The sequence below is a fragment of the Schistocerca cancellata genome, chromosome 5 (assembly GCF_023864275.1).
Source record: "Schistocerca cancellata isolate TAMUIC-IGC-003103 chromosome 5, iqSchCanc2.1, whole genome shotgun sequence".
In the NCBI taxonomy this organism is placed as follows: Eukaryota; Metazoa; Arthropoda; class Insecta; order Orthoptera; family Acrididae; genus Schistocerca; species Schistocerca cancellata.
In genome coordinates, this window is record NC_064630.1 from 383,058,529 (window position 1) to 383,082,833 (window position 24,305).

At 43.0% G+C, this 24,305-nt stretch overlaps 1 protein-coding gene across 1 annotated transcript in view; it reads right to left on the reverse strand.

Annotated features, from left to right (window-relative positions):
• Positions 1-24,305, reverse strand: part of LOC126188555 (titin homolog) — a 277,467-nt gene that overhangs the window by 18,946 nt on the left and 234,216 nt on the right. The window contains exons 2-3 of the mRNA XM_049930155.1: positions 13,893-14,135; positions 8,443-10,886 (exon numbers count right to left, since the gene is read on the reverse strand). Coding sequence (XP_049786112.1) covers positions 8,443-10,886; positions 13,893-14,135 — 2,687 coding nt within the window. The remainder of the gene's footprint in view (positions 1-8,442; positions 10,887-13,892; positions 14,136-24,305) is intronic.

Sequence of the window (24,305 nt, forward strand, 5' to 3'; positions counted from 1 at the left end):
CAAGTAGGCCTATCAAAAACTACGAGGGTCATTCAATAATTAAAGATACAAATTGGTCTGGTGAAAAAAAGCATGTATTTTTACAACAGAGTACTTTTTCAATTTTTTTAGCCGGCCGGTGTGGCCGAGCGGTTCTAGGCGCTACAGTCTGGAACCGAGTGACCGCTATGGTCGCAGGTTCGAATCCTACCTCGGGCATGCATGTGTGTCACGTCCTTAGGTTAGTCAGGTTTAAGTAGTTCTAAGTTCTTGGGGACTGATGACCTCAGAAGTTGAGTCCCATGGTGCTCAGAGCCATTTTTTTCTACTTTTCAACATAATCCCCTTCGACATTTATGCACTTGCTCCAACGGGCTACAAGCTGTTTTATTCCGGCTGCAAGGACCTCTTTATCTTGATGTTTGAACCAATTTCCCACAAACTTTTTCGCGTCTTCGTTGTCCTGTAGCCTCTTACCACGTAATGCCTCCTTCAGTGCACCAAACATATGGAAATCATGAAGTGCTTAATCAGGGCTGTAAGGGGGATGAGACAGTACTTCCCAGCCCATTTTGTCGATGGTTTCACGGGTTAGTTAAGCAATATGAGGACCTGTGTTGTCTTGTTGGAGAAACACACATTTCCTCCGAGATCCACGACGTCTCTCTCTCATGGCAGGCTTCACCTTGTTTAAAAGCAAATCCAAGTAGAATTGGCTGTTCATTGTACACTGCTCTTCAAGATAATCACAAAACATTGGACCTTCAGCATCCCAAAACAACGTCAACATGACTTTTCCTGCTGATGATTGGGTTTTGAATTTTTTCTTGACAGGCGAGTTGGTGTGCTTCCACTCCATGCTTCGTCTTTTTGATTCTGGCTCACAACGGTGAAGCCAAGTTCCATCACAAGTTAAAATTTTGTTGAGGAAGTGCTCACATTCTCTTTCATAATGTTCCTTTAGTTCTATGCACACTCTCAACCTTGTTTCCTTGTGTATCCGCATCAACTCCTTTGGGACCCATCTTGCACATGTTTTGCGGTACTTCAGCTTGTTACAGATAATCTTATGAACGGTACCACTCTTAACTTGAACCTTATCATTTCCTGAGTCACATGGCGGTCTGCACGAATAATGTCATCAATTCGACTTCCAAGTGAAGGAGCTGAAACTAAACTGGTCGGCCAGAACGGTGTTCGTCAGTCACTGAGTCGCGACAATTTTTGAACTGCTCTACCCACTTGTAACAATTTGCACGATTCATACAATATTCACCATAAACTTTAGACGATCTACAATATATATTCACTGGTTTCTCGCCTTCAGCAAGTAAAAAACGAATAACAACGTTGTTCAAATAATGTAGACGTTTCAAGCGGACTCGCCATCTTGAAATGTAGTTTTGAGGTTGTAAACAAAACAATGTTGACACATCAGCTGATCAGGGCTCATTTCAGTGATGCGAACTTAAGGCCATAAAAGTACCATATTTGCCCTACTAACAGGTTCTCCCCAGACCGATTTGTCTCTTTAATTATTGAATGAACCTTGTAGTATATACTTAATTACAGAGGGATCTAGAAATATTTCATTGTTTATTTTACAGAAAGTGTGCCCCCATCCGAGGATTCTCAGATCCACAACACTCGTGGACTTGCCTGTATTCGTTGATTGTCCAGGGTTGTAAGTCCACAGCTTCATTTTTTGACGGAGATGTTTTTAATCTTTTTTAAGTTTTATAAATAATGACAATTATAAGAGTCGAAGGGCATTAGAGGGAAGCAGTGCTCGAGAAGGTAGTTAGACAGGGTTGTATCCTATCCGAATGTTATTCTACCTCTACAATGAGTCAAAGAAAAATCTGGACAAGGAATTTAAGTTCAGAGAGAAAAATTAAAAACTTAGAGGTTTGCCGATGACATTGTAATTCTGTCAAGAGACAACAAAGGATTTGAATGGACAGTGCCTTGAAAGGAGGGTATAAGATGAGGGTTAACAAAGCGGAAACATGTCTGATGGAATGTCGTCGAATTAAATCAGACAGTGCTGATGGAACTGGACTAGGAAGTGGAACACCAACATTAGTAGATGATTTTTGCTAGCTGGTCAATAAAATAACTGATGATGGCCGAGTAGAAAGCATATAAAACGTAGACTGGCAATGGCAAGAAATGAGTTTCTGAAGACGAGACATTTGTAAGTGTTAGGAAGTCTTTTCTGAAGGTATTTGCCAGGATACATTTGTCCATGTATGAAATTGAAAGTGGACGATAAACAGTTTAGCCAAGAAGAAAATACAAGCTTTTGAAATGTGGTAATACAGAAGAGTGCTGAATATTAGACGGGTGGATCGTGTATTTAATGAGGAGGTACTGAGTATGATTGGGGACAAAAGAAATCTGTGTCTTAGCTTGACGAAAAGAAAGGATCGGTTGATACGACACAATCTGAGCCATCTGGTAATCGTCAATTTACTACTAGAGGTGAAGTGTTGGAGACAAAAATTGCAGTGGGAGACAAAGAGACGAGTGCTGTTAAGCAGGTCGAAATGGATTTGGGTTCAGTAGTTATTCGGAGTTGTAAAGGCTACCACACAGGACAGAGTAGCATGGATAGGTGCATAAAACACGTCTTCAGACTGAACACCACACAAAAAAGATATTTTGGACCTGGATTCGTCGGTGTTGCCAAGATATTATTCCGTAAAATCGAAAAATCGGAATCGGAGGCCTAACTGACTCAATATTAAATATGTCCAAACATCTGTAAGTCTTCAGTTGGGACTCCCTCTCTTATTATGGTGGCTTGTGAAGTCATTCCCGTGGCATCAAAAAGCCTTACGTCAAAATTACGACCTATCTTACAGTTCAAATTAAGATTCATATAATTTTAAGGTATCCTGCTCGTCAATTACATGGATGATGCAGTACATCCAATTGACATTCGGATCCCCACAGCCGCGTGGTCTACAGCGCCTTGCCATGGTTCGCGCGGCTCCCCCCGTCGGAGGTTCGAGTCCTCCCTCGGGCATGGCTGTGTTTATTGTCCTTTGCGTAAGTCAGTTTCAGTTGGATTAAGTAGTGTGTAAGCCTAGGGACCGATGACCTCAGCAGTTTGGTCCCAAAGGAACTTATCACAAAATCCCTCACAAACTGTCGTTACGTTCGCAGGAAAATCAAGTTCATAATATACTGACTGAGCGAAGTGAACCGGGGAAAACAGAGCGGGGAGTGGGGGCTGAGTGAGTGGGTAGAAGGGGCGATGACATGGAAACACAAAAAGCACTACAACAATTCCAAATAGAATGTTACTGTGATGTACCCTTTAAGATGAAAAGAAGACGCACCACAAAAGAGTTATGTAAATTGGTCACAAATTGACATTCATGTAGATATCGACGGAAAATGGAAAATTGTAATCTTTGGCGGCCCATGAATGAATGTGTGACGCTGCAGCGTAATTTCGACGGGCAGCTGGCAAGGATAATAAACAGGAGACACGTCGATACCAGCATAAGGTCTTTGCGAATTTCATTCCGTGTACTCAGCTGGGCAGTAACTATGCCTCGCAGACAAGAGCGAGAATAATATACGCATATGTCAGCTTTTGAGAAAGGACGTGTTTCAGGGCTCTACTGCTTGTCTTCGTGCTTGCCAAAGCTTACTTTGACCAGCAAAGGTAGTCGGATCTCTTCCCCACTGAGAACGTCTGGAGCTTTATGGGTAGCGCCCTCCAACCAGATCGAGATATTGAGTGTCTAACGCGCCAGTCATACAGAATTGGGCACGATATCCTTCATGAGGACATCCAACAACTCTATCGATCAATGACAACCTGAATAACTCCTTGCATAAGGGCCAGAGTTGGACCAACGTGTTATTGGCTAGCTCAATTTGAGAAGGTCTTTCTCTTGAATAAATCATCCAATTGTAATCATCTGTTTGTCTGTACAGCACATCTACTACCGATTTCCGTCTCTTTCGTGGTACGTCGCCTTTTTTATTTATATTTATTTATTATCGTAGAGTGTATATCAAACGATTCCATTTGATCAAAGGATTACGAAAATGAAATTGGATTTTGTGTAGGAAAGGTATTACGATCATTACCGATGTATGTTTACCATTGTTGCAATTAGTTAACAGTAATGAAAAAATCGAATGTTATGTAAAACTAGCTGTCATAATCGAGGTACAGTATTGTGATTTCGTGCTTCGATTGAAGTACATCAGCTACCTCAAAAGAATTTTCTAAAAAAATGTCAGAATTGAGATGGGCAATGCTCTCTTATAAGGCTTTGCAGGATTAGTTGTTGAAAGCTATCCCCCACAAAACCTATTATGTCACTGCGGGTACGAGGTGGTTCTGACTTTCAGTATATGTTAGGAAAGCTGGGGATAATTTCGAAAAGAAAAACCAAGTAAAAAACTTGAGCTACACAAAGAAAGCTGATAAGTAAACACAAGTAAAAAGATCGACATCCCAAGGGATGTATAATTTCAAGCAGTTTCATGTAGTGGGGTTGAAAGTGATTTCTGTTACATCAGGATCAACTTTGACACAGAATTGTAGATTTTAGTTTTCGAAGCAGTTTTCATGTGAAGCAATCTATCTATAAGACATCGTGTGGTCGCAGTCGATCTCACATTTGTGAAAAGAGCGGCGAGTTCAGTAGAACTGTACTTCAATTAATCATGCGCGGATGTAGGGTTCGGTTCTTGGCGGGATTGCGGGGGGTGTCACAGTTTGACGCTAGGAAATTAAAATATGTAAATATATAAATCCCTATCGTAAAATGTGAGGGAAGAGATCGTGAACGCCATGATCATCCCCTGCTTCCATCATGAACATGTGTATTTGGTTCTGACACCAATTTGTGTTTCAGTTTACTGTTGCTGCATATCTTCAATCACCGAAAACTATAATGCTCGTAATTTAGGATCTCTCTCGCTGGCGTCAGTATTTTGTGGAGTCAAGGAGCATGTTTTATGGTCACGTATTACCTCGTTTTTTGAGAGCGAAGATTTCAACCACAAAAATCGACATGGATTCCGCCAACCGATTTCTCGCTAAACTCAGCTCGCTCTATTCGTCTATGGGAGTCTCAGCGCCGTAGGCAACAGCACCCACGTTACTATGGCACCAGGTTTGCAATTAGATTCAGGACTTTCATGTAGATGGAAGTTAACAAACACGTTGTTCTGACGGGACAAAATCAACAGATGCAAGGGCAATCTGAAGAGTACCCCAAGGAAGTATGACGGGGTCGTTACTGTTAATCACAACGCCAAAAGGATGTAGAGAAATGGAGAAAGACTTTCAGAGAGTCAAGACTGGTGCAAGGACGGGCAGTGTAACGCGAATGTAAATAAATGTGGCGTATTGTGCATAAATGTTCAGGGACTTTCGTCCACGAAAGAAATGATTTACGAAACACATGTAAGACATATTCTTGAGTATTACTCATCAGCAGAGAACCTGTACCAAGTTAGGTTAACAGAAGAGACAGAGAAGATCCAACAACGTGCTGTGTATTTCTTCACAGGAGCGTCTAATCGGCGCCAGAGCGTTACGGAGATGTGCAACAAATTGCATTCGCGCTCGCTACAAGAGAGTCGTGCATCACGTTTACTATTTACTGCTGAAACTCTTCAGGGCATACGTTCCAGGAAAAGTCGGCAAACATATTACTCTCCTCATATACGCACACTGTTTTAATCTGTCACGAAGTTTCATCATTACCTACACTAACATGGAAATAGAGCATTAAGTTCGAACGCAATTTTGACAAATTGTGAAGTTTGTGGGATCGAAGTAAATAAACAGTTCTAGTCTTTAATAAAAATTGTGAATGCGGTAGTTGTATCAGTGCACTCCGTCATTTCGGAGACGGTAAGCAATTAATGGATGGCTAACTTATGTCGTGGAGGTAATTCGGCCGTTACAGACGGGCCCTACATCGGAACAGCTCTGAGGATACTTTCGCCGATAACTGATTAAAAGAAACTTACAGAAGAAGCACACGAAAGCTACAAAAACAAATCACAAGCAAAGATTTTCAACTGCATTGAGAATGACATTAGCTACAAACAAATTTTGGTGTAGAGGTTGCATCTGCGCCTGTGGGGACCAATAATATACAGTTATTTAACTGAAATTGTATTACTTTGTGATCTACATAAATATGTGTAATAACGCTCATGTCAGAACTTAATTCCGTAATACCCCGAAGCATCACGCAGTGCTAGGGAGAACGATTATCAGTCCCCAAGTACAGAATGCCAGAAAGCCTACTAATACGAATTGGCTACAGGTAATGTCTACTGGCAGAAGCAGATCTCGGGGAAGAGCAGTTTGAGTTTAGGTGAAATGGAAGAACATGCAAGGCAGTACTGACTCTAAGACTTATTTCAGAGGAGGGGTTAAAACAAATGCAAACCTACATTTATAAAATTTGTAGATTTAGAAAAATATTTACGGAAATACGATATTTTGAGATTCTGGGGTAAACATGGACAAAATACAGGGAGGCAAAGGTTATGTGCAACTAGCACAGAAACCAGGTTGTCGTAATCAGAGTCGAAGAACATGAAAGGTTAGCAGTAATGCAGCAGCGAATATGACAGAGTTGCAGTCTATTCCTTATGTTACTCAATCCGTACTTGGAGCAAGCAGTAAAGGAAAATATAGAGAAATTTGGAAAATGAAGTGAAGTTCAGGAAGAAGAAATACAAAATCTATAATTTGCTGATAATATTGTAATCTTTCGGAGACTTGAAAGATCAATTAAACGGAATGGTAGTGTGTTTAAAAGAGGTTATGTGATAAACTTCAACAAAAGTAAAACTAAGATAATGAACTGTACTTGAATTACGCCGGATGATGCTGAGGGAAGCAGACTAAGAAATGGGACACGAAAAATAGTAGACGAGTATAATTATTCGAGCAGCAATATGGTCCAAGTGAAGAGGGTATAAGATGCAGACTGGTAATAGCAAAAGAAACGTTTCTGAAAAAGAGAAGTTTTAAATACTGAATATTAATTTAAGTGTTTGGACGCCTATTCTGAAAGTTCTCGACTGGAATGTAGTCTTATCCGGAAATGAAACAAGGACGACAGACAAGACAGTAAGAAAATAATAAAAGCTTTCGAAATGTGCTATTGTAGAGGATTGATGAAGATGAGGTAGGTACATCAGATGACTAATGAAAATGTGTAGAAAGGCAGAAAAGAAGTTTACTGTACAACCCGACCAAAAGAAAGCCTTCAAATGAATTCGCAATTCCGAATGACTACCATCAGCTGTAGAACAGAATGACGACAGTGAAAATTTGTGCCAGACCGGGACTCGAACCCGGATTTCCCACTTACCGCGAGCAGTCGCATTACCACTTTTTTATCTCATTTTGTTCGTTATTGTTTGTTTCGTTTGTTCGGGGCGGACGTCCCATGACGCTTGTTCAAGTTCATCGTTGATCCATTAACTCAGTTTTTTTTATTATTATTACAGCGGGCAACTAACTCTCTGACCGAACACGCTGAGCTACCGTAACGGCGTACCATTTGGCTATCCGTGCACGATTCACGGTCCTACCCAAACTTCCAAATGTCGCCAACCATGCGTCTACGACCTGTACTCGTAAACCCATTATGTATATTCCCCGTACAGGTCAGACGTCGTACTTGAAAGTCGCTTACGCGGCGTGTATCCATGTCCAAAGGAACTTTGCATCGTCATCAGAATAACACAGGCACTGCAACATCGTAAAAGAAGGGCTTGGTTGATGGGACACATCCTGGGATATCAAGGAATCGTCAGTTGGTGACGCAAGGAAGGGGAGGGGGGATAAATATTGTAGACGGAGACCAAAGCTTGGCTACAGTAGGCAGGTCCAAATGGATGTGGGTTTCAATAGCGATGCTGAGATGAAGAAATATACACAGGATGAATTAGTTCTGTGAGCCGCATCAAAACAGTCTTCGAACTGAAGAACAACACAACAACAAAAACAAGCAGAAGAATCGAATATCGGACCAATAGAAATATGTATTCTGACTGTAGTACGGTAACTATTACATTACATTTAGAAGAAACTGACCAGGTACAATAATGAAAATGTGGAAAAGATTATAATTTAGAAACACGTGTAAAGTATAATATTTCACAACCAGAGAAGACGAAAAGGAAGTAGTCATGATCGATTTCCTTCACGGTGCTTGTGTTCTTGTCTTTCTTCTTTCAAAATTAATGCTTTTTGTCAGGATTCAGCAAACTACAGACAAGGAAGTGTCTGAGATCCATTGACAGTCCACCGCACAGTCTCCAAGGGGCAATTAAGCTAAGTTATACAAGACTTAATCATAATGGCAGATCGGTAGATCACGACACCTCCAGGAGGTGTTTAAATCAAGTTGGCCTCTTCGCTTTTCATAAAAAAAATTAGTTCAATGTTTTACTTACATGTAAAATCACCTTCCGTTCTGAGATGGTCTTCATGACGTTTTACTTCGGCTCTTTCTCCACGAACGACCTGGAACTCTTCGTGTAAAGTGGTCTGGCCGATAAACTCCCCCTCCATCTTCAAGTGGTCCTCATGTCGGCGCACTTCAGCTCGTTCGCCCCTCACAGCGGTGTACTCGTTCCGTCTTTCCACTGTGAATTCACCTTCAGGTTTCAAATTATCCGACGGCTTACGCACCACAGCTCGGTCACCTTTAACCACTGTGTATTCATTTCTTCTCTCACCTACAAAATCACCTTCAGGTTTTAAGTTATCCTCCGGTTTCTTAGTAGGCGCCCTTTCGCCTTTTGTCGCTGTGAAGTCGTCACGTTTCTTTCCAGTAAAATCGCCTTCTGGTTTCAGGTTATCTTGTGGTTTTTTCACAGGTGCTCTCTCTCCTTTAGTTGGACTGAATTCGTCCCTCTTTCTTCCTAGAAATTCACCCTCTGGCTTTAGATTGTCTTCTGGCTTTTTGACAGGCATCCTTTCTCCCTTAGTTGGTGTGTAATCGTCTCGTTTTGTACCAGTGAAGTCACCCTCTGGCTTTAGGTTGTCTTCTGGCTTTTTGACTGGCATCCTATCTCCTTTAGTCGGAGTATAATCGTCTCTTTTCCTACCCGTGAATTCACCCTCAGGTCTTAAATTGTCTTGAGGCCGTTTTACGTCAGCCCTTTCTCCAGGACCGAATTTCGCTTTTTCTGGACGGTCGAAGTCTCCTTCCAGTCGCAGGTTATCCGGATGTTTAACGATGGGAGCTCTGTCTCCTGGCCTGTACAGCACTCCATCAGGCCTGTCGAAATCACCTTCAAGTTTTAGGTTATCTGGGTGCTTAACTACGTCAGCACGTTCTCCTGGCCTTACGTCAGAGGGCTCTCGTTTCGCAAATTCACCCTCTGGTCTTAGATTGTCTTGAGGTTTCTTGACTGGAGCCCTTTCTCCTGGTCCAACTTGTACAGGTTCACGTTTGGCAAATTCTCCTTCTGGTTTCAGATTGTCCTGTGGTTTCTTAATTGGTGCCCTGTCTCCAGGTCCAACTTGTACAGGTTCACGTTTGGCAAACTCTCCCTCTGGTTTCAGATTATCTTGTGGCTTCTTTATTGGAGCTCGGTCTCCAGGTCCAACTTGAACAGGTTCACGTTTGGCAAAGTCTCCCTCAGGTCTCAGATTATCTTGTGGCTTCTTTATTGGAGCTCGGTCTCCAGGCCCAACTTGTGCTGGTTCGCGTTTGGCAAACTCTCCCTCTGGTTTCAGATTGTCCTGTGGTTTCTTAATTGGTGCCCTGTCTCCAGGTCCAACTTGTACAGGTTCACGTTTGGCAAACTCTCCCTCTGGTTTCAGATTATCTTGTGGCTTCTTTATTGGAGCTCGGTCTCCAGGTCCAACTTGTACAGGTTCGCGTTTGGCAAACTCTCCCTCTGGTTTCAGGTTGTCTTGTGGTTTCTTTATTGCAGCTCTGTCACCAGGTCCAACTTGAACAGGTTCACGTTTGGCAAAGTCGCCCTCAGGTCTCAGATTGTCCTGTGGTTTCTTTATTGGAGCTCTATCTCCAGGTCCAACTTGTACAGGCTCACGTTTGGCAAAGTCTCCCTCAGGTCTTAGATTGTCTTGTGGTTTCTTTACTGGAGCCCTTTCTCCTCTAGTTGCCCCATAGTCGTCTCTCTTCTCCGGACTAAATTCGCCTTCAGGACGCAGGTTGTCCTCAGGCTTTCTGACAAGAGCCCTTTCTCCTTTTGTAACTGTGTACTCCTCACGTAGATGGCTCTGGCCTTGGAATTCTCCTTCTAGCCTCAGGTTGTCAGAGTGGCGGACGACATCTGCTCTTTCGCCTCTCACCTCGCGGAAGTCTTCCCTTATGTGGCTCTGTCCCTGGAAGTCGCCTTCGAGTCTTAGGTTGTCAGTTCTACGCACCACCTCCGCTCGCTCCCCGCGAACTTGCTTGAACTCTTCGTGGATATGGCTTTGTCCCTGGAAGTCTCCCTCGAGGCGAAGGTGATCTCCATGCTTGACTACCGGAGCACGTTCGCCCCGAACCTCACGAAACTCCTCCCTTAGGTGGCTATGTCCCTGGAATTCGCCTTCGAGCCTCAGGTTGTCAGAGTGACGCACAACTTCAGCGCGTTCTCCACGGACTTCTTTGAACTCTTCGTGCAGATGACTTTGTCCTTGGAACTCCCCCTCCAGACGCAGATGGTCACCATGTTTCACCACTGGAGCACGCTCACCACGAACGGGTTTGAACTCTTCTCTGAGATGGCTCTGACCTTGAAACTCTCCCTCCAGACGCAAATGGTCACCATGCTTCACAACTGGAGCACGTTCACCACGCACTGCGCGGAACTCTTCGTGAAGGTGACTTTGACCTTCGAACTGCCCATCGAGATGCAGGTGGTCCTCGTATGTGTACCTGAAAAAGAGACCATATGGATGTTACGGCAAAATAGAGAAATCATCACAAACGCTTATTTTATTACGAACAACATTGTTTCGACACTTACTCATATACAGCTAAGAATCATAATCAAACACGCAAAGAAATATTAATATTGTGAACATATGGTGATATACTGTAGTTGGAAGTTTAATTTACAGAGGCTAATAAATAACATGCTTCTGGATTTTTGATTGACTTTATAATACCATTCTCACAGCTGTGCTACGAATGCCTCCATTTTCGCTTCATTAAAACAGATTTGATACTTTTCTTTTATCGTTTATGGTAGTTTCTGTTTGTTCCATTTCTAGTGATGGCAATTCTAGAGGCGTTATGTGCGAGTACAGGTTTTGCACATTGTTTGGTTCATGACGTATTATATTCGGTTATGCGGAGAAAATCGTTTCAGATACCTGCAGATTCACACCGAGAAAGGTGTTAAAAGAAAATTGTTAAATGAAGAAAATAAGTAAACTTCATTCGTAAGCAGTGGGATAAAGAATCGAAATGACATGTGAATGAAATACGAATGGGAAGAAGTTATTCCAGCAAATCAAACATATGGCCATTGAAGGAAATTTATGCAATTTGCGAGAATTGTGAGGCAAGACAGCAGGGCGTACTGGGAGAGTGGAAAGTTATTGAGGAAGCAAACTCTTTACAGAATGCTAAAATCAGCCCGTCAGAGCTGGCAGGTAATAGATAAAATGGAGACCGTGAACCAAAACAACGCTAGGAGTGACATTACGAGATATAATATATGCAAAAATTGTGAGATACATAAATACTCCACGAACTGACTTTCACTGTGATAAGAAGAGCAGCAGCAGAGGAGGGTCAATGTATGACATGAAAGCACTGCTGGGCTTTGATTTAGGAAAGAGAAAGTCGGACCTAAAAGATCAAATAAAAGGAAAAAATACTCTCTTTTCGTGATAGGTGTCAGTTAGAAATATTCCTATACACAGATGTATTACGTAGCAGGTGTATGAGAGAGAAAATTTGAAAAAAAAAATTAGGAACAATAAACAAATGAAGTGGTCAGACTGAATAAAACATTAACGCTAGCAGCCTTTTCGCCACAACGCCGTTAGAGACGGGGCAATAACCTATTTGAACAAGAATAATAACGGCTATCAACAATGACCTTAGATTTTTGTATATTGCAGAAACCTCATTACGATACCTGGGTGGAGAATGAAATCTCGCTAATTTCTAGAACGAAACCTTAGTTTTAACCATGTTATCTCAATCAGCCTAACATCGGTGTGATAAAAAGAAAGCACCAAATTGCACAGAACCTCGTAATATTATTTAGAGATGACGGGAAAGTGTGTTAACGAGGTTCGATGGAGTAATAGAAATATTTGGACAATATCTTGACGAAGAGAGAGAAAGGAATGTTTGAGTAGTAGGTTTATCTATCAGGTACTGAGGAACAGCCAGAAGCAGATGCAAATAGTAGCAGAACAAAAATCAAAGGAATATTTAGAAATTCTATTCAAAATAATGGGATGCTTCAAGTTCTTTGATCCTGTAAGTATAGATCTCCATAAAGGCACAGAAGGCAGTTCTGTAGAGGACGACGCATGTTACAAGGAGAGATATATAGGGGACCGAAAAAGTATGTCGATGTGGAAGGACAGCGCCAGTACTCTATAAAGAACAGAAGAAATATATGCAGTCATTAATTAGAGAAAAATTTGAAGGGATATTGCCAGTAGTAACGGCACTTGTAAGATAAACGAATTGGAAGTGCGAAAAACGAAAAGAAAATGAATAAGTCATAAGTGTAGAGAAGTTGTTTAAATATAATTCCGAGAAATAAGGAACAAATATATAAAGAAGTTGTAAATGGGGACATATTAAGCGCAGAATAAACAGCAGATAACTCAGTGGAAGCTTGTATGAATAGAGAAATTCCGTAGCAATTCGATAAAGGAAAATTTTGTATAGAGAGAATCTGTGGTCCCATACTGAACATGGATTTTCAGAATATTTGTAAATTTAAGGTGAAAAAATTGTTTTCTGATAGCAATAGAATTACTAGTGAGATATTCAGGACGATGAAGAAAGATTAGTATTGCCTCCACACTCAACGAAGCAACGTGATATGTACCGTTTGATTTCAGTTAAAGCTGTACTCTCACACAACTGAATAAGGCACGGATATTGAGCAGGAGCCTGACCACTATATGACGAGGATGATGGATTACACGTTTTATTCGCTGACTGGAATAGTTCACAGAGGAACTGAAAGAAAAAAAAATCGAAGAAGTACTAGCGGATGATCAGGTTCGTTTCCGTAGTAAATTTTGACGTTGCTCTTATCCGAAAAAAAATTAAGAAATGTATAGAGATTAGAACTTCCTTAAGATCGAAACAATGTCAGGTAGAACAGATAACAAAGTAAGGTAAGGAAATTGTTAAAGGTCTATATGATAGGTACAGGTTTGTAACTTCCGTTAACTGACGTATTACACGCGCCATCTCGCCCGTTTCCGTAAGGGTTCGAGCTCGGAGTGTATCTGCGCTGAAGGAGAGCTGGGATCCAATCCCGATCCGGTACAAATTTTCAGCTTGCCCCTTTGGTAAAAATCAGTGGCCACGGGCAGCTAACATCTTTAATTCCTATGTGTCTAGATTAGGAAGTGTTTTATATTGAGCACGACTAATGCAATGTAAATATAAAAGAAGTGTGGCATGGGAGAGGTTCAAATGTGTGTGAAATCTTATGGGACTTAACTGCTGAGGTCATCAGTCCCTAAGCTTACACACTACTTAACCTAAATTATCCTAAGGACAAACACAATCCTAAGGACAAACACATACACCCATGCCCGAGGGAGGACTCGAACCTCCGCCGGGACCAGCCGCACAGCCCATAACTGCAGCGCCCTAGACCGCTCGGCTTATCCCGCGCGGCCATAGGATAGGTTTGCAGTAGGCAGAAGAAAGCAGAGCAGTGGTGGGGCTTACCTGTGCTGCCTCTCGGCGTGCTTCTCGTCGTAGTCGTGGCGGTAGGAGGAGACGGCGGTGATGGAGCCGTCGGGCAGCTCGAGCTGCGTGTGGAGGCGCACGGGGCGCGGGCGCTGCGCGGCGCCCGGCGGGTAGGCCGGGAAGTCTGCGTGCAGGTGCGACGCGCGGGGCACCTCGGCGCCCGGCTCCAGCGCCAGCGGCGGCCCGTCGTCCGTCACCGGCCGGTTCAGGCATCGGTGCCGCCTGCAACACACCCGGCAATCTCACTCACTGTGCTCGCAGCCAGCTCGGCGCTCAGCGGAACGAGGATCACGCGCGTGCGATACAATCGCCGCTAAATTTTCACCCTACGTGTTTCAAATAAGCACATCGTAAAAAAAAAACCCTGTCACATCCAGTAGACATCACAGTAATTCTGCCTAATACGCCTCTAGACTAGGGGTGGGAAAAACCTGCGGGTTAAAACACAGTACCGATATTTTAGTTCTACGAGAATTGCCCAAAAAGTAATGCACCGATTTTTTTTTTTTGTTCCCCAGCCGAAAGCAACGTTACGAATGCGAAACGTTACGTGTGTATTATCTGACGTCACCTGAAGTCTAAGGAGCATCTGCTGTCGACAGAAGTACAGTTATTAGAATTATATTTTAATACCTTCAGCTGCTGACGGGCGTTGATATGTATCAACGGGGACAGGTGAAATAGTGTGCCCCGATCGGGGCTCGAACCTGAGACCTCCTGCTTACATGGCAGACGCTCTATCCATTTTTAAGCTCATTTTGATCGTTATTGTTCGTTGTATTTGTTCGGGGCGGACGTCCCGTGACATCCGTACATGTTCAGCGGTGATCCATTCACTCAGATTTTTTATTACGGAGGGGTCCAACTGAGCTACCGAGGGCACAGAGGATAGTGCGACTGCAGGAACTATCTCGCACACGCCTCCCGCGAGACGCACATTCTCGCCTTGTACCGCGTGTGATCAAAAAGTCAGTATAAATTTGAAAACTGAATAAATCACGGTATAATGTAGATAGAGAGGTACAAATTGACACACATGCTTGGAATGACATGGGGTTTTATTAGAACCAAAAAAATACAAAAGTTCAAAAAATTTCCGACAGATGGCGCTTCATCTGATCAGAATAGCAATAATTAGCATAACAAAGTAAGACAAAACAAAGATCATGTTCTTTACAGGAAATGCTCAATATGTCCACCATCATTCCTCAACAATAGCTGTAGTCGAGGAATAATGTTGTGAACAGCACTGTTAAGCGTGTCCGGAGTTATGGTGAGGCATTGGCGTCGGATGTTGTCTTTCAGCATCCCTAGAGATGTCGGTCGATCACGATACACTTGCGACTTCAAGTCACCCCAAAGCCAATAATCGCACGGAATGAGGTCTGGGGACCTGGGAGGCCAAGAATGACGAAAGTGGCGGCTGAGCACACGATCATGACCAAACGACGCGCGCAAGAGATCTTTCACGCGTCTAGCAATTTTTTTTTTTGGTTCTAATAAAACCCCATGTCATTCCAAGCATGTGTGTCAATTTTTACCTCTCTATCTACAATATTCCGTGGTTTATTAAGTTTTCAAATGTATACTGACATTTTGATCACCCAGTATGTCCACACACTACATTCGTAGTGTTCCTACCCAACATACTCATTACTCGTGGAAGACATTCTTACCAAGTCCCGTAAGAGTTCGGATAATATGTGTGCATCCGCACAGAAGATGAAGGTCATGGCCGATATTGCCAGAACTATATGCTTATATGGATATGATGTCTGTTCTATCGGACATGTCCCAAAGAACAGACACCATATTCATATAAGTATGAAGTACAGTTAGTCGCTGGGAACGGAGGGTGAGGTCATCAGAAGGTGGTTCATCGGAGAGCCACTACTTGCAGCGATCGGGGAGACCATCCACGGCTGTCGAGCTGACATACTGCAGCGAGCTGATGTCATTCGTGAGGACAGACGCATTACGACTCGGCAGTTCGTGCTGAATCTGTCAATCAGCATAGGGAGAGTGGATCCAATTATTCGCACTCTTGGATATTCAAAAGTGTGTGCAAGGCGGGTCTCGCGGTGTCTAACGGTGGATCACAAATCGCACAGAAAAAATATGTCTCGATTTGATGCAATGTTTTGAAGCCTTCTGGTCCCGAATTGTGATAGTTGATGATACCTGGGTTCACATTTTGATCCCGAAACAAAACGACAGTCGATGGAATGACGGCATTCCACAGAAGAAAAAATTCAAAGCAACTGCTTCCGCCGGTAAGGTTATGATTACCGTGTTCTGGGACTGTGAAGGTATGATTCTCATTGATGTGATGCCAAGAGGCGGTACCATTAATTCAGAAGCATTTGTCAACACATTAACAAAACTCAAGACGCGCTTCTGGCGACTTCGGCGCCACAGCAACCCAGGAGATATTTTGCTGCAACACGATAACGCACGGCCCTACACAAGTCTGAGGGCTGTTTAACACACTGCAAAACAGGATTGGACAGTTTTACCCCATCCACCCTACAGCCCTGACCTAACCCCCTCTGATTTCCACTTGTTTGGGCCATTAAAGGATGCCATTCATGGAAGACATTTTGAGGACGATGAGGAGGTGATTCACACAGTGAAGCACTGGCTTCGCCACCAGGACATGGATTGGTAGTGACAGGGCATACACGCCTTTGTTTCCCTGGAGGAAGGCCATAGAACGGGATGGAGATTACGTGCAAAAATATGGTGTGTAGATGAAACACCATTCTTTCGTGTGTGTAACTCTGATTATGTTCAATAAAGAATTGTTGAAGGAAAAAAAGGTGGTGCATTACTTTCTGGGCAACCCTCGTAAATAACCGGTTTTTCGATGTTTCTTTGTCCCAGCTACAACACCTTTTTGCATTTTTTGCTTATAACCAGGTAAGAAAAATCTAAAGCAGAATTAGTAAACATAACGTTTCGAAACTCCTTCACCAAAGGAGACAAACTAAATGTTCCAGAATTCGAATCAAGAGCAGCTGCCAACATGAATACCTTACAAGGGACACTCTCAATCACACCCCCTCAGATTTAGTGGTAAGATTGCCCAGTGGATATCCAATCAAAAACTGAATACAGATCAAGCATCAAACCGATAGAAGGTGTCCTCAGCTGTGGAAAAAAGAAGCAAAATAGAAACAGCGAAGGTCCAAGATGACCATGTGCAACATCGAGCGACCTTGAATGACTGTGGCATCGTGAGCCGGTAGTTCGGCGTTTTCGGGCAGAGGGTTAGCTGCCATCTGTAATAAAAATAAAATAAAAACTGAGTGAATGGATCAATGATGAACTTGAACGGGTGTCATGGGACGTCCCGAACAAATGCAAAGACCAATAATGAACAAAATGAGGTCTATCAATTAAAAAAAAAAAAAGGTAGTCACGGTGTTGGACTGCGAAGCAGGAGATCGGGGTTCCAATCTCCCTCGTGCCCCACCTTTTCTTCACAAAATAATGAAATGTCCGCCCTGTCACTTATATGCCTGTTCGCTGTATTCAGATTTGTGTCTGTATCGTCGTGTAACGTTCGTTCGCAACAACGACGTCTAACGAAGAGATCTTCAGATGTACGTTCCCCCTATTTGTTCTACACAGGTACCACACGTTATGCTCCTTGCGCTACGTTTTCAAAGTTTTGGCTTTTGAATTCTTTCGTTGTGACATAGTTCACACCCGTTTATTTGCTGTTTTCATTTTTGTGAGAGGTCTATGCGGCATCTCGCCTGCTCTCACTGTTCATCACATTTATTTGCAACAGTAATATATTCTTTCCACATGACTCGTATTCTGTAACCAGTGTATAGTATGACAACTGCCAAGACTACAGAGGGAGATTCGACACATCAACGACCGAACGGACAGTTCATAAATTTGTGAAAAAGAAACGGGACACGAGGGAGATTTGAACCCGGGTCTCCCACTTCGCACTCCAACACCGCGACCACACAACCACGGCGCCGTAAGTATGGAGAGTCGCTCGATGTGGCACATCTTGAGACTGGACCGTTTACTGTTTCTATTTTGCTTCTTTTTTTAGAGTTCAGTACACACCTTCTTGTTTTCATGCTTGATCTGTGTTCAGCTTTTGACGGGCTATCCACTGGGTCATTTTACCGCAAATCTGAAAGGGGGGGGGCGAAGGGGAATTTCTGTTGTTAGAAGTAGATATCCTCGGAGTAGTGAAGCAACTCAGATCACTCAATAAGAGAAAGTCTTCCGGCCCAGATTCTATACCAACTAGACTCCTTTCAGAGTATGCTGATGCAATGGCTCCATACCTAACAATCATACACAACCGCTCGCGCGACGAAAGATCCGCACCCAAAGACTGGAAAATTGCAAAACGATTTAGATAAGTTATCTGTGTGGTGCGAAAATTGGCAATTGTCCCTAAATAATGAAAACTGTGAGGTCATCCACATGAGTGCTAAAACGAATCCGTTGAACTACGGTTACATGGTAAATCAATCAACCCTAAAGGTCGTAATTTCAACTAAACACCTAGGAATTACAATTACGGACAACTTAAATTGGTAGGAACGCACAGAAAATGTTTTGGGAAGGGCGAACCAAGGACTGCATTATTGGCAGAGCACTTAGAAGATGAACAGATCTATTAAAGAAATTGCCTACACTACGCTTGTCCGTCCTGTTTTGGAGTACTGCTGCGCGGTGTGGGATCGTTACCAGATAGGGCTAACGGAATACACCGACAAAGTTCAGAGAAGGGCACCACGTATTGTGTTATCGAGAAATTGAGGAGAGAGTCACGGTCATGATGCAATATTTGGGGTGGACATCATTAAAAAAAATGGATCTGAGCACTATGGGACTTAACATCTTAGGTCATCAGTCCCCTAGAACTTAGAACTACTTAAACCTAACTAACCTAGGACATCACACACATCCATGCCCGAGGCAGGATTCGAACCTGCGACCGTAGCAGTCCCGCGGTTCCGGGTCAGCGCCTAGAACCGCACGGCCAGGACATCATTAAAACACAGGCGTTTCTCGTTGCGGTGGGCGTCTTCTCACGAAATTTCAATCACCGACTTCCTCCACCGAATGCGAAAATATTTTGTTGATTCCGACCTACATAGGGAGAAACAATCATCATAAAAAATAAGGGAAATCAGAGCTCGCATGGAAAGATAGAGGTCATCATATTTTCCGCGCGTTGTTCTAGAGTACAATAACAGAGAATTATTATGAAAGTGGTTGAAATGTTCAGATGTGTGTGAAATCTTATGGGACTTAACTGCTAAGGTCATCAGTCCCTAAGCTTACACACTACTTAACCTAAATTATCCTAAGGACAAACACACACACCCATGCCCGAGGGAGGACTCGAACCTCCGCCGGGACCAGCCGCAGAAGGTGGTTCGATGAACCCTCTGCGAGGCACTTAAGTGTGATTTGCTGAGTAGCCATACAGATGTAGAACCGACATATCAATTTTCTGTAACAGCTGTGCTAAAATTTTTGGTTTTTAAATAAAACACTTGTTTTTTAGAAAAGGTGTAATGTTTATTCGTGAAATTTCCATTGAATTGAAATATTGCTTTATTATAGACGTGCTGTAAATTTAGGATAATGATTGAACCTTTAATTTTGTGGTAGCTTTAGGTATGCATGACAGTCATCAGCCGGTGACTTTTCGCTCCGGCAGTCGCTGCGTACATCTCCTTCATCTTAACTATCTTTGCTGGAGACACTGAGACAGATTTCTGCTACAGCCTCAACCCTATGTCGATCTAGATATTCTACTCTTTCACCTTCATCAGAGACTTTCAGTCTTTGTTCGAAGTCTACGTTATTACTGGAAATAACAGCAATAAAAAAGCGAAAGTCGATAATCTGAGACACCGGTTACTTTGAAAGGTTTTAACAATCACGTTAAACTGGAGTCAAAAAAGATTTAACGGAAAACCGGTTGTGTCAGCGTTAAGCGCCATCACTGCTATAGATTTCATGATGATCTCGTTCCGAGGATGAGAGTCTACTTCTTTATTCAGGTACGGTGTATCGACATGAAGACCCTCACTGATGATTACATACTGTAAAGGTACCAAACTAGGACATGGCGACCACACCATCCCCTTTCCCTACCATCACAGAACTACTGGAAGCACATCTCAGGTGATCTGCAACATACCCACCTCGTAGCACCAACCACATAATCGCCGTCTACACTTCCTGACAAAAAAAGTGAAGCATCTACATCTACATGATTACTCTGCAATCCACAATTAAGTGCCTGGCAGAGCGTTCATCAAACCACCTCTACGACTCCACTCCCCAACGACGCGCTTAAAAAACGAGTTGTTCTTGCATCTGACAGAATTGAACGTCCCGTAAGGCCCAGATGCATCCAATGACAGCCCTCTGAGTTAACCGTTTAGGGGGAGGGGCACCCGGGAAGTGAAGTCGGACCCACCTACTGTACTTCGCGCCCTCGGTCGGCCCGATAAACCGGACGCGAGCGGCACAACCAGGTGTGGCCAGTATTGGCTGCTCCGCAGGACGTTCATGCCCGCACTTGGCCGTGCACTTAACGCTAGCCCTTTGGGTGTGCAGTGTTTTCTATTTTTTTTATAAAAAAGGTATCACCCTTCTCATTTGAAAAGTTGTTATACATTCATTGGTAATTAAGGCCAACTGGCAGGCTTCATGTATAAATGAAATGTTCTTTCACTGGGAGTACTATTATAAATGTTATTTCTTCATTGATTTGTTAATTCAAAATGTAGTTATTCATAGTTCATGAGTAAGGTTACCCCTTTTTTTAAAACGAATATGTTTGGGCAAGGTTTTAAAACTGTCTGTAAGTGAACTTACAGTAGCTCTTTGGGCGTTCAGTGTGTTCTATTTTTTATAAAAAAGTATTATCTTTCTCATTTGAAAAGTTGTTATACTTAATATTTAAAGCCAACTGATGAGCTTCATGTACAAATGTTCTCTCACTTGAAGTTCATGATAATTGTTATTTCTGTTAATTGACTTCAACAAATATTGTGAACAATAAAAGGTGGATTTTCCCCTGCCCTAAGGTCCAGTCCTTCCACTCAATCTTTTGGGCGTTTTATGATACGCCGTGGTAATACCGGTATCAATCTTGCTGAATTATTAGTCCAGAATGGCTTGCTATGAAGGGCACCAAGAAGGAAGGGGGGGGGGGGATACGATATTGTCGACTTACCGCTGTGTTGTAAGGGTGACACGGACAAAGAAGTTTCACCCCAGACCATCACTCCTGACTGTCGCCCGGTATGGCGGGCGACCGTCAAGTTGGTATCCCACCATTGTCAGGGGCGTCTGTAGGCAAGTCTTCGATCGGGAATCTCATTGTCCTGAACGATGAATTCGCGCTTTGAATTGAGCCTCGAAGATCAGTCATTCACTGTATTAAATCAGCACCAAAAATCTGTTCGATTCTTTTCAAACCGAAATAAATATAATTGAGAAATTTGTTTTCGGGCGTGATTTTGGTCAGCATTCAGCAAGTGAAATACCCAATTTTCACGTAAGTTTCTTACAGTTAATTATTCAAATAGAACTCTTTTTCGATACAAATATGGCATCAGTTATTTCATACATACTTAATCCCCAGCCATCTATATCATATTGTGCTACACTGTGTGATGAAAAGTATCCGAACACTTGGCTGAAAAAGAATTACAAGTTCGTGGCGCCCTCCATCGGTAATTCAGGAACTCAATATGGTGTTGACCCGCCCTTAGACTTGATGACATCTTCCACTCTCGCAGGCGTACGTTCAATCAGATGCTGGAAGGTTTCTCGGGGAATGGCAGCCCATTCTTCAGAGGGTGCTACACTGAAGAGAGGTATCGATGTCGGTCGGTGAGGCCTGGCACGAAGTCGGCGTTCGAAAACATCCCAAAGATGTTCTATAGGATTCAGGTCAGAACTCTGTACAGGCCAGTCGATTACAGGGATGTTACTGTCGTGTAACTATTCCGCCACAGGCCGTGTATTATGAATAGGTGCTCGATGGTGTCGAAAGATCCAATCGCCATCCCAGAATTGCTCTTCAACAGTGGGAAGCAAGAAGGTGCTTAAAACATCAGTGTAGGCCTGTGCTGTGATAGTGCCACGCAAAACAACAAGGGGTGCAAGCCCCCTCCATGAAAAACACGACCACACCATAACACCACTGCCTCCGAATTATACTGTTGGCACTACACACGCTGGCAGATGACGTTCACCAGGCATTCGCCATTCCCACACCCTGCCGTCGGACCATCACATTGTGTACCGTGATTCGTCACTCCACACAACGTTTTTCCACTGCTCAATCGTCCAATGTTTACGCTCCTTGCACCGAGCGATGCGTCGTTTGGCATTTACCGTCGTGATGTGTGGCTTATGAGCAGCCGCTCGACCATGAAGTCCGAGTTTTCTCACCTCCCGCCTAACTGTCATAGTACTTGCAGTGGATCCTGATGCAGTCTGGAATTCCTGTGTGATGCTCTGGATAGATGTCTGCCTTTCACATATTACGCCCCTCTTCAACTGTCGGCGGTCTCTGTCAGTCAACAGACGAGGTCGGCCTGTACGCTTTTGTGCTGTACGTGTCCCTTCACGTTTCCACTTCGCTATCACATCGGAAACAGTGGAAATAGGGATGTTTAGGAGTGTGGAAATCTCGCGTACAGACGTATGACACAAGTGACACGCAATCACCATACCACGTTCGAAGTCCGTGAGTTCCGCAGAGCGCCCCATTCTGCTCTCACGATGCTTAATGACTACTGAGGTCGCTGATATGGAGTATCTGGCAGTAGGTGCCGGCAGCACAATGCACCTAGTATGAAAAACATATGCTTTTGGAATTGTCCGGATACTTTTGATCATAGTGTATCTCTCGATGTTTTCTAAAGTGTATTCAGTTTCGGGACATCCTTGAAGAGAAGTAGGTCCCTTTTGAATTCATTCGCTATTTGGTAACTTTTGGAAATGGAGGAGTACGCTCTTTATAAACCTTCTTCAATTTTGGAAGAATGTATCTTGGCGATAAAGCATGTAAGACAGCGAATTTTGTGACGGCACATCATTAAGTATCTTCATCTTATCGGAAGACATGCAACTCAACTCGTAATGACTTAAAGGCATAAATTAACAGATCAAGCAACATAGAAATGAAATGAGAACCACGAAACAAGAATGAATGAAAATAGGATGCTCAAAATAATAATAAATTATCGGCCAATAGGAAATAGATCAATAGCTAGATCAAGTGAGGTGAAGATATCAAACAGAAATTACATCAGACAATAGATGCACTGAACAAGAGGATGCAATGGGCAAATGGTTATCACTTGAAGAAAGAAGAAGAAAAAAGTGTCATACAGACCAATAGGTACATAATTTACGCTATAACACGTACCGACACAGTAAAAATTAAATTTCGATGTTATCATCACTTTCTCCATGTCAAGCTGGTAAATTACCATTTTGCTCTAATGACCTAAATATCAGCAACGCTTCAGATTTCGGAGTTGATACCAAAAGAGGGTAACATCGTAAAAAGAAGGAACTGCTTCTAAGGCAAGAAGAAAAGAATTAGTGCGCTACGAGAGCCTCTGTGTGCGAGACTGTGTGGACTCTACCGTAAACACTACGAATAAATGTAATTCACATATCCCCAAAACATTACTTTCGTATAAGAGACGGTTAGGTTTGTCTTTATCAACTGCACATATCATAACAGGCATGATCAATGAGTTTCCACATTTTGAGATTAAACATTCGTGTTACGGCTATCCCCATTATTAGCAGGCACAGGAATGGAAGCACTAAACACCTGTTAAACCATATCCAGCTAACCAGGCAAAGACTATCCTTGAGTGGAGAAACTCACTTCATTTTCACCTGCAACGTGTTAAGTAATCTCGGCGTTAGACTCGTTCTATAATAATCTCCCTGGAAGATAGATCGCGCTTCTAATGTTCAGTGATTCATAAAGTCCGATAAGCGCTGCTATTCATCGTAGGAACGTATCGTAAGCAGCTTAAAGGGAATGACACTCGCCAGCGAGAGTCGTTGGCGCCGTCACCCGACAGGTGTCCGGTGATCGATTGGACAGCCTGTGCTGTCGGTAACGATGTTTACGATTGACAGCTATTCCGTTGCTAGGTGTAGGAATGAGGCCAATGACGCGGGGTTCGTTACCGGCGAGTTGTGTGCTTGGATACTTCTCGACTAAGAATATGTTCATCTTTTATTTGTTTGAAGGATGGCATACTGTGGAAAGACCACAGTTACATTTTGAAATTACGATAATATTTCTAAAAGCAGTTTTTACATTTTAATGGCTGAAACATTTCGGCTGTT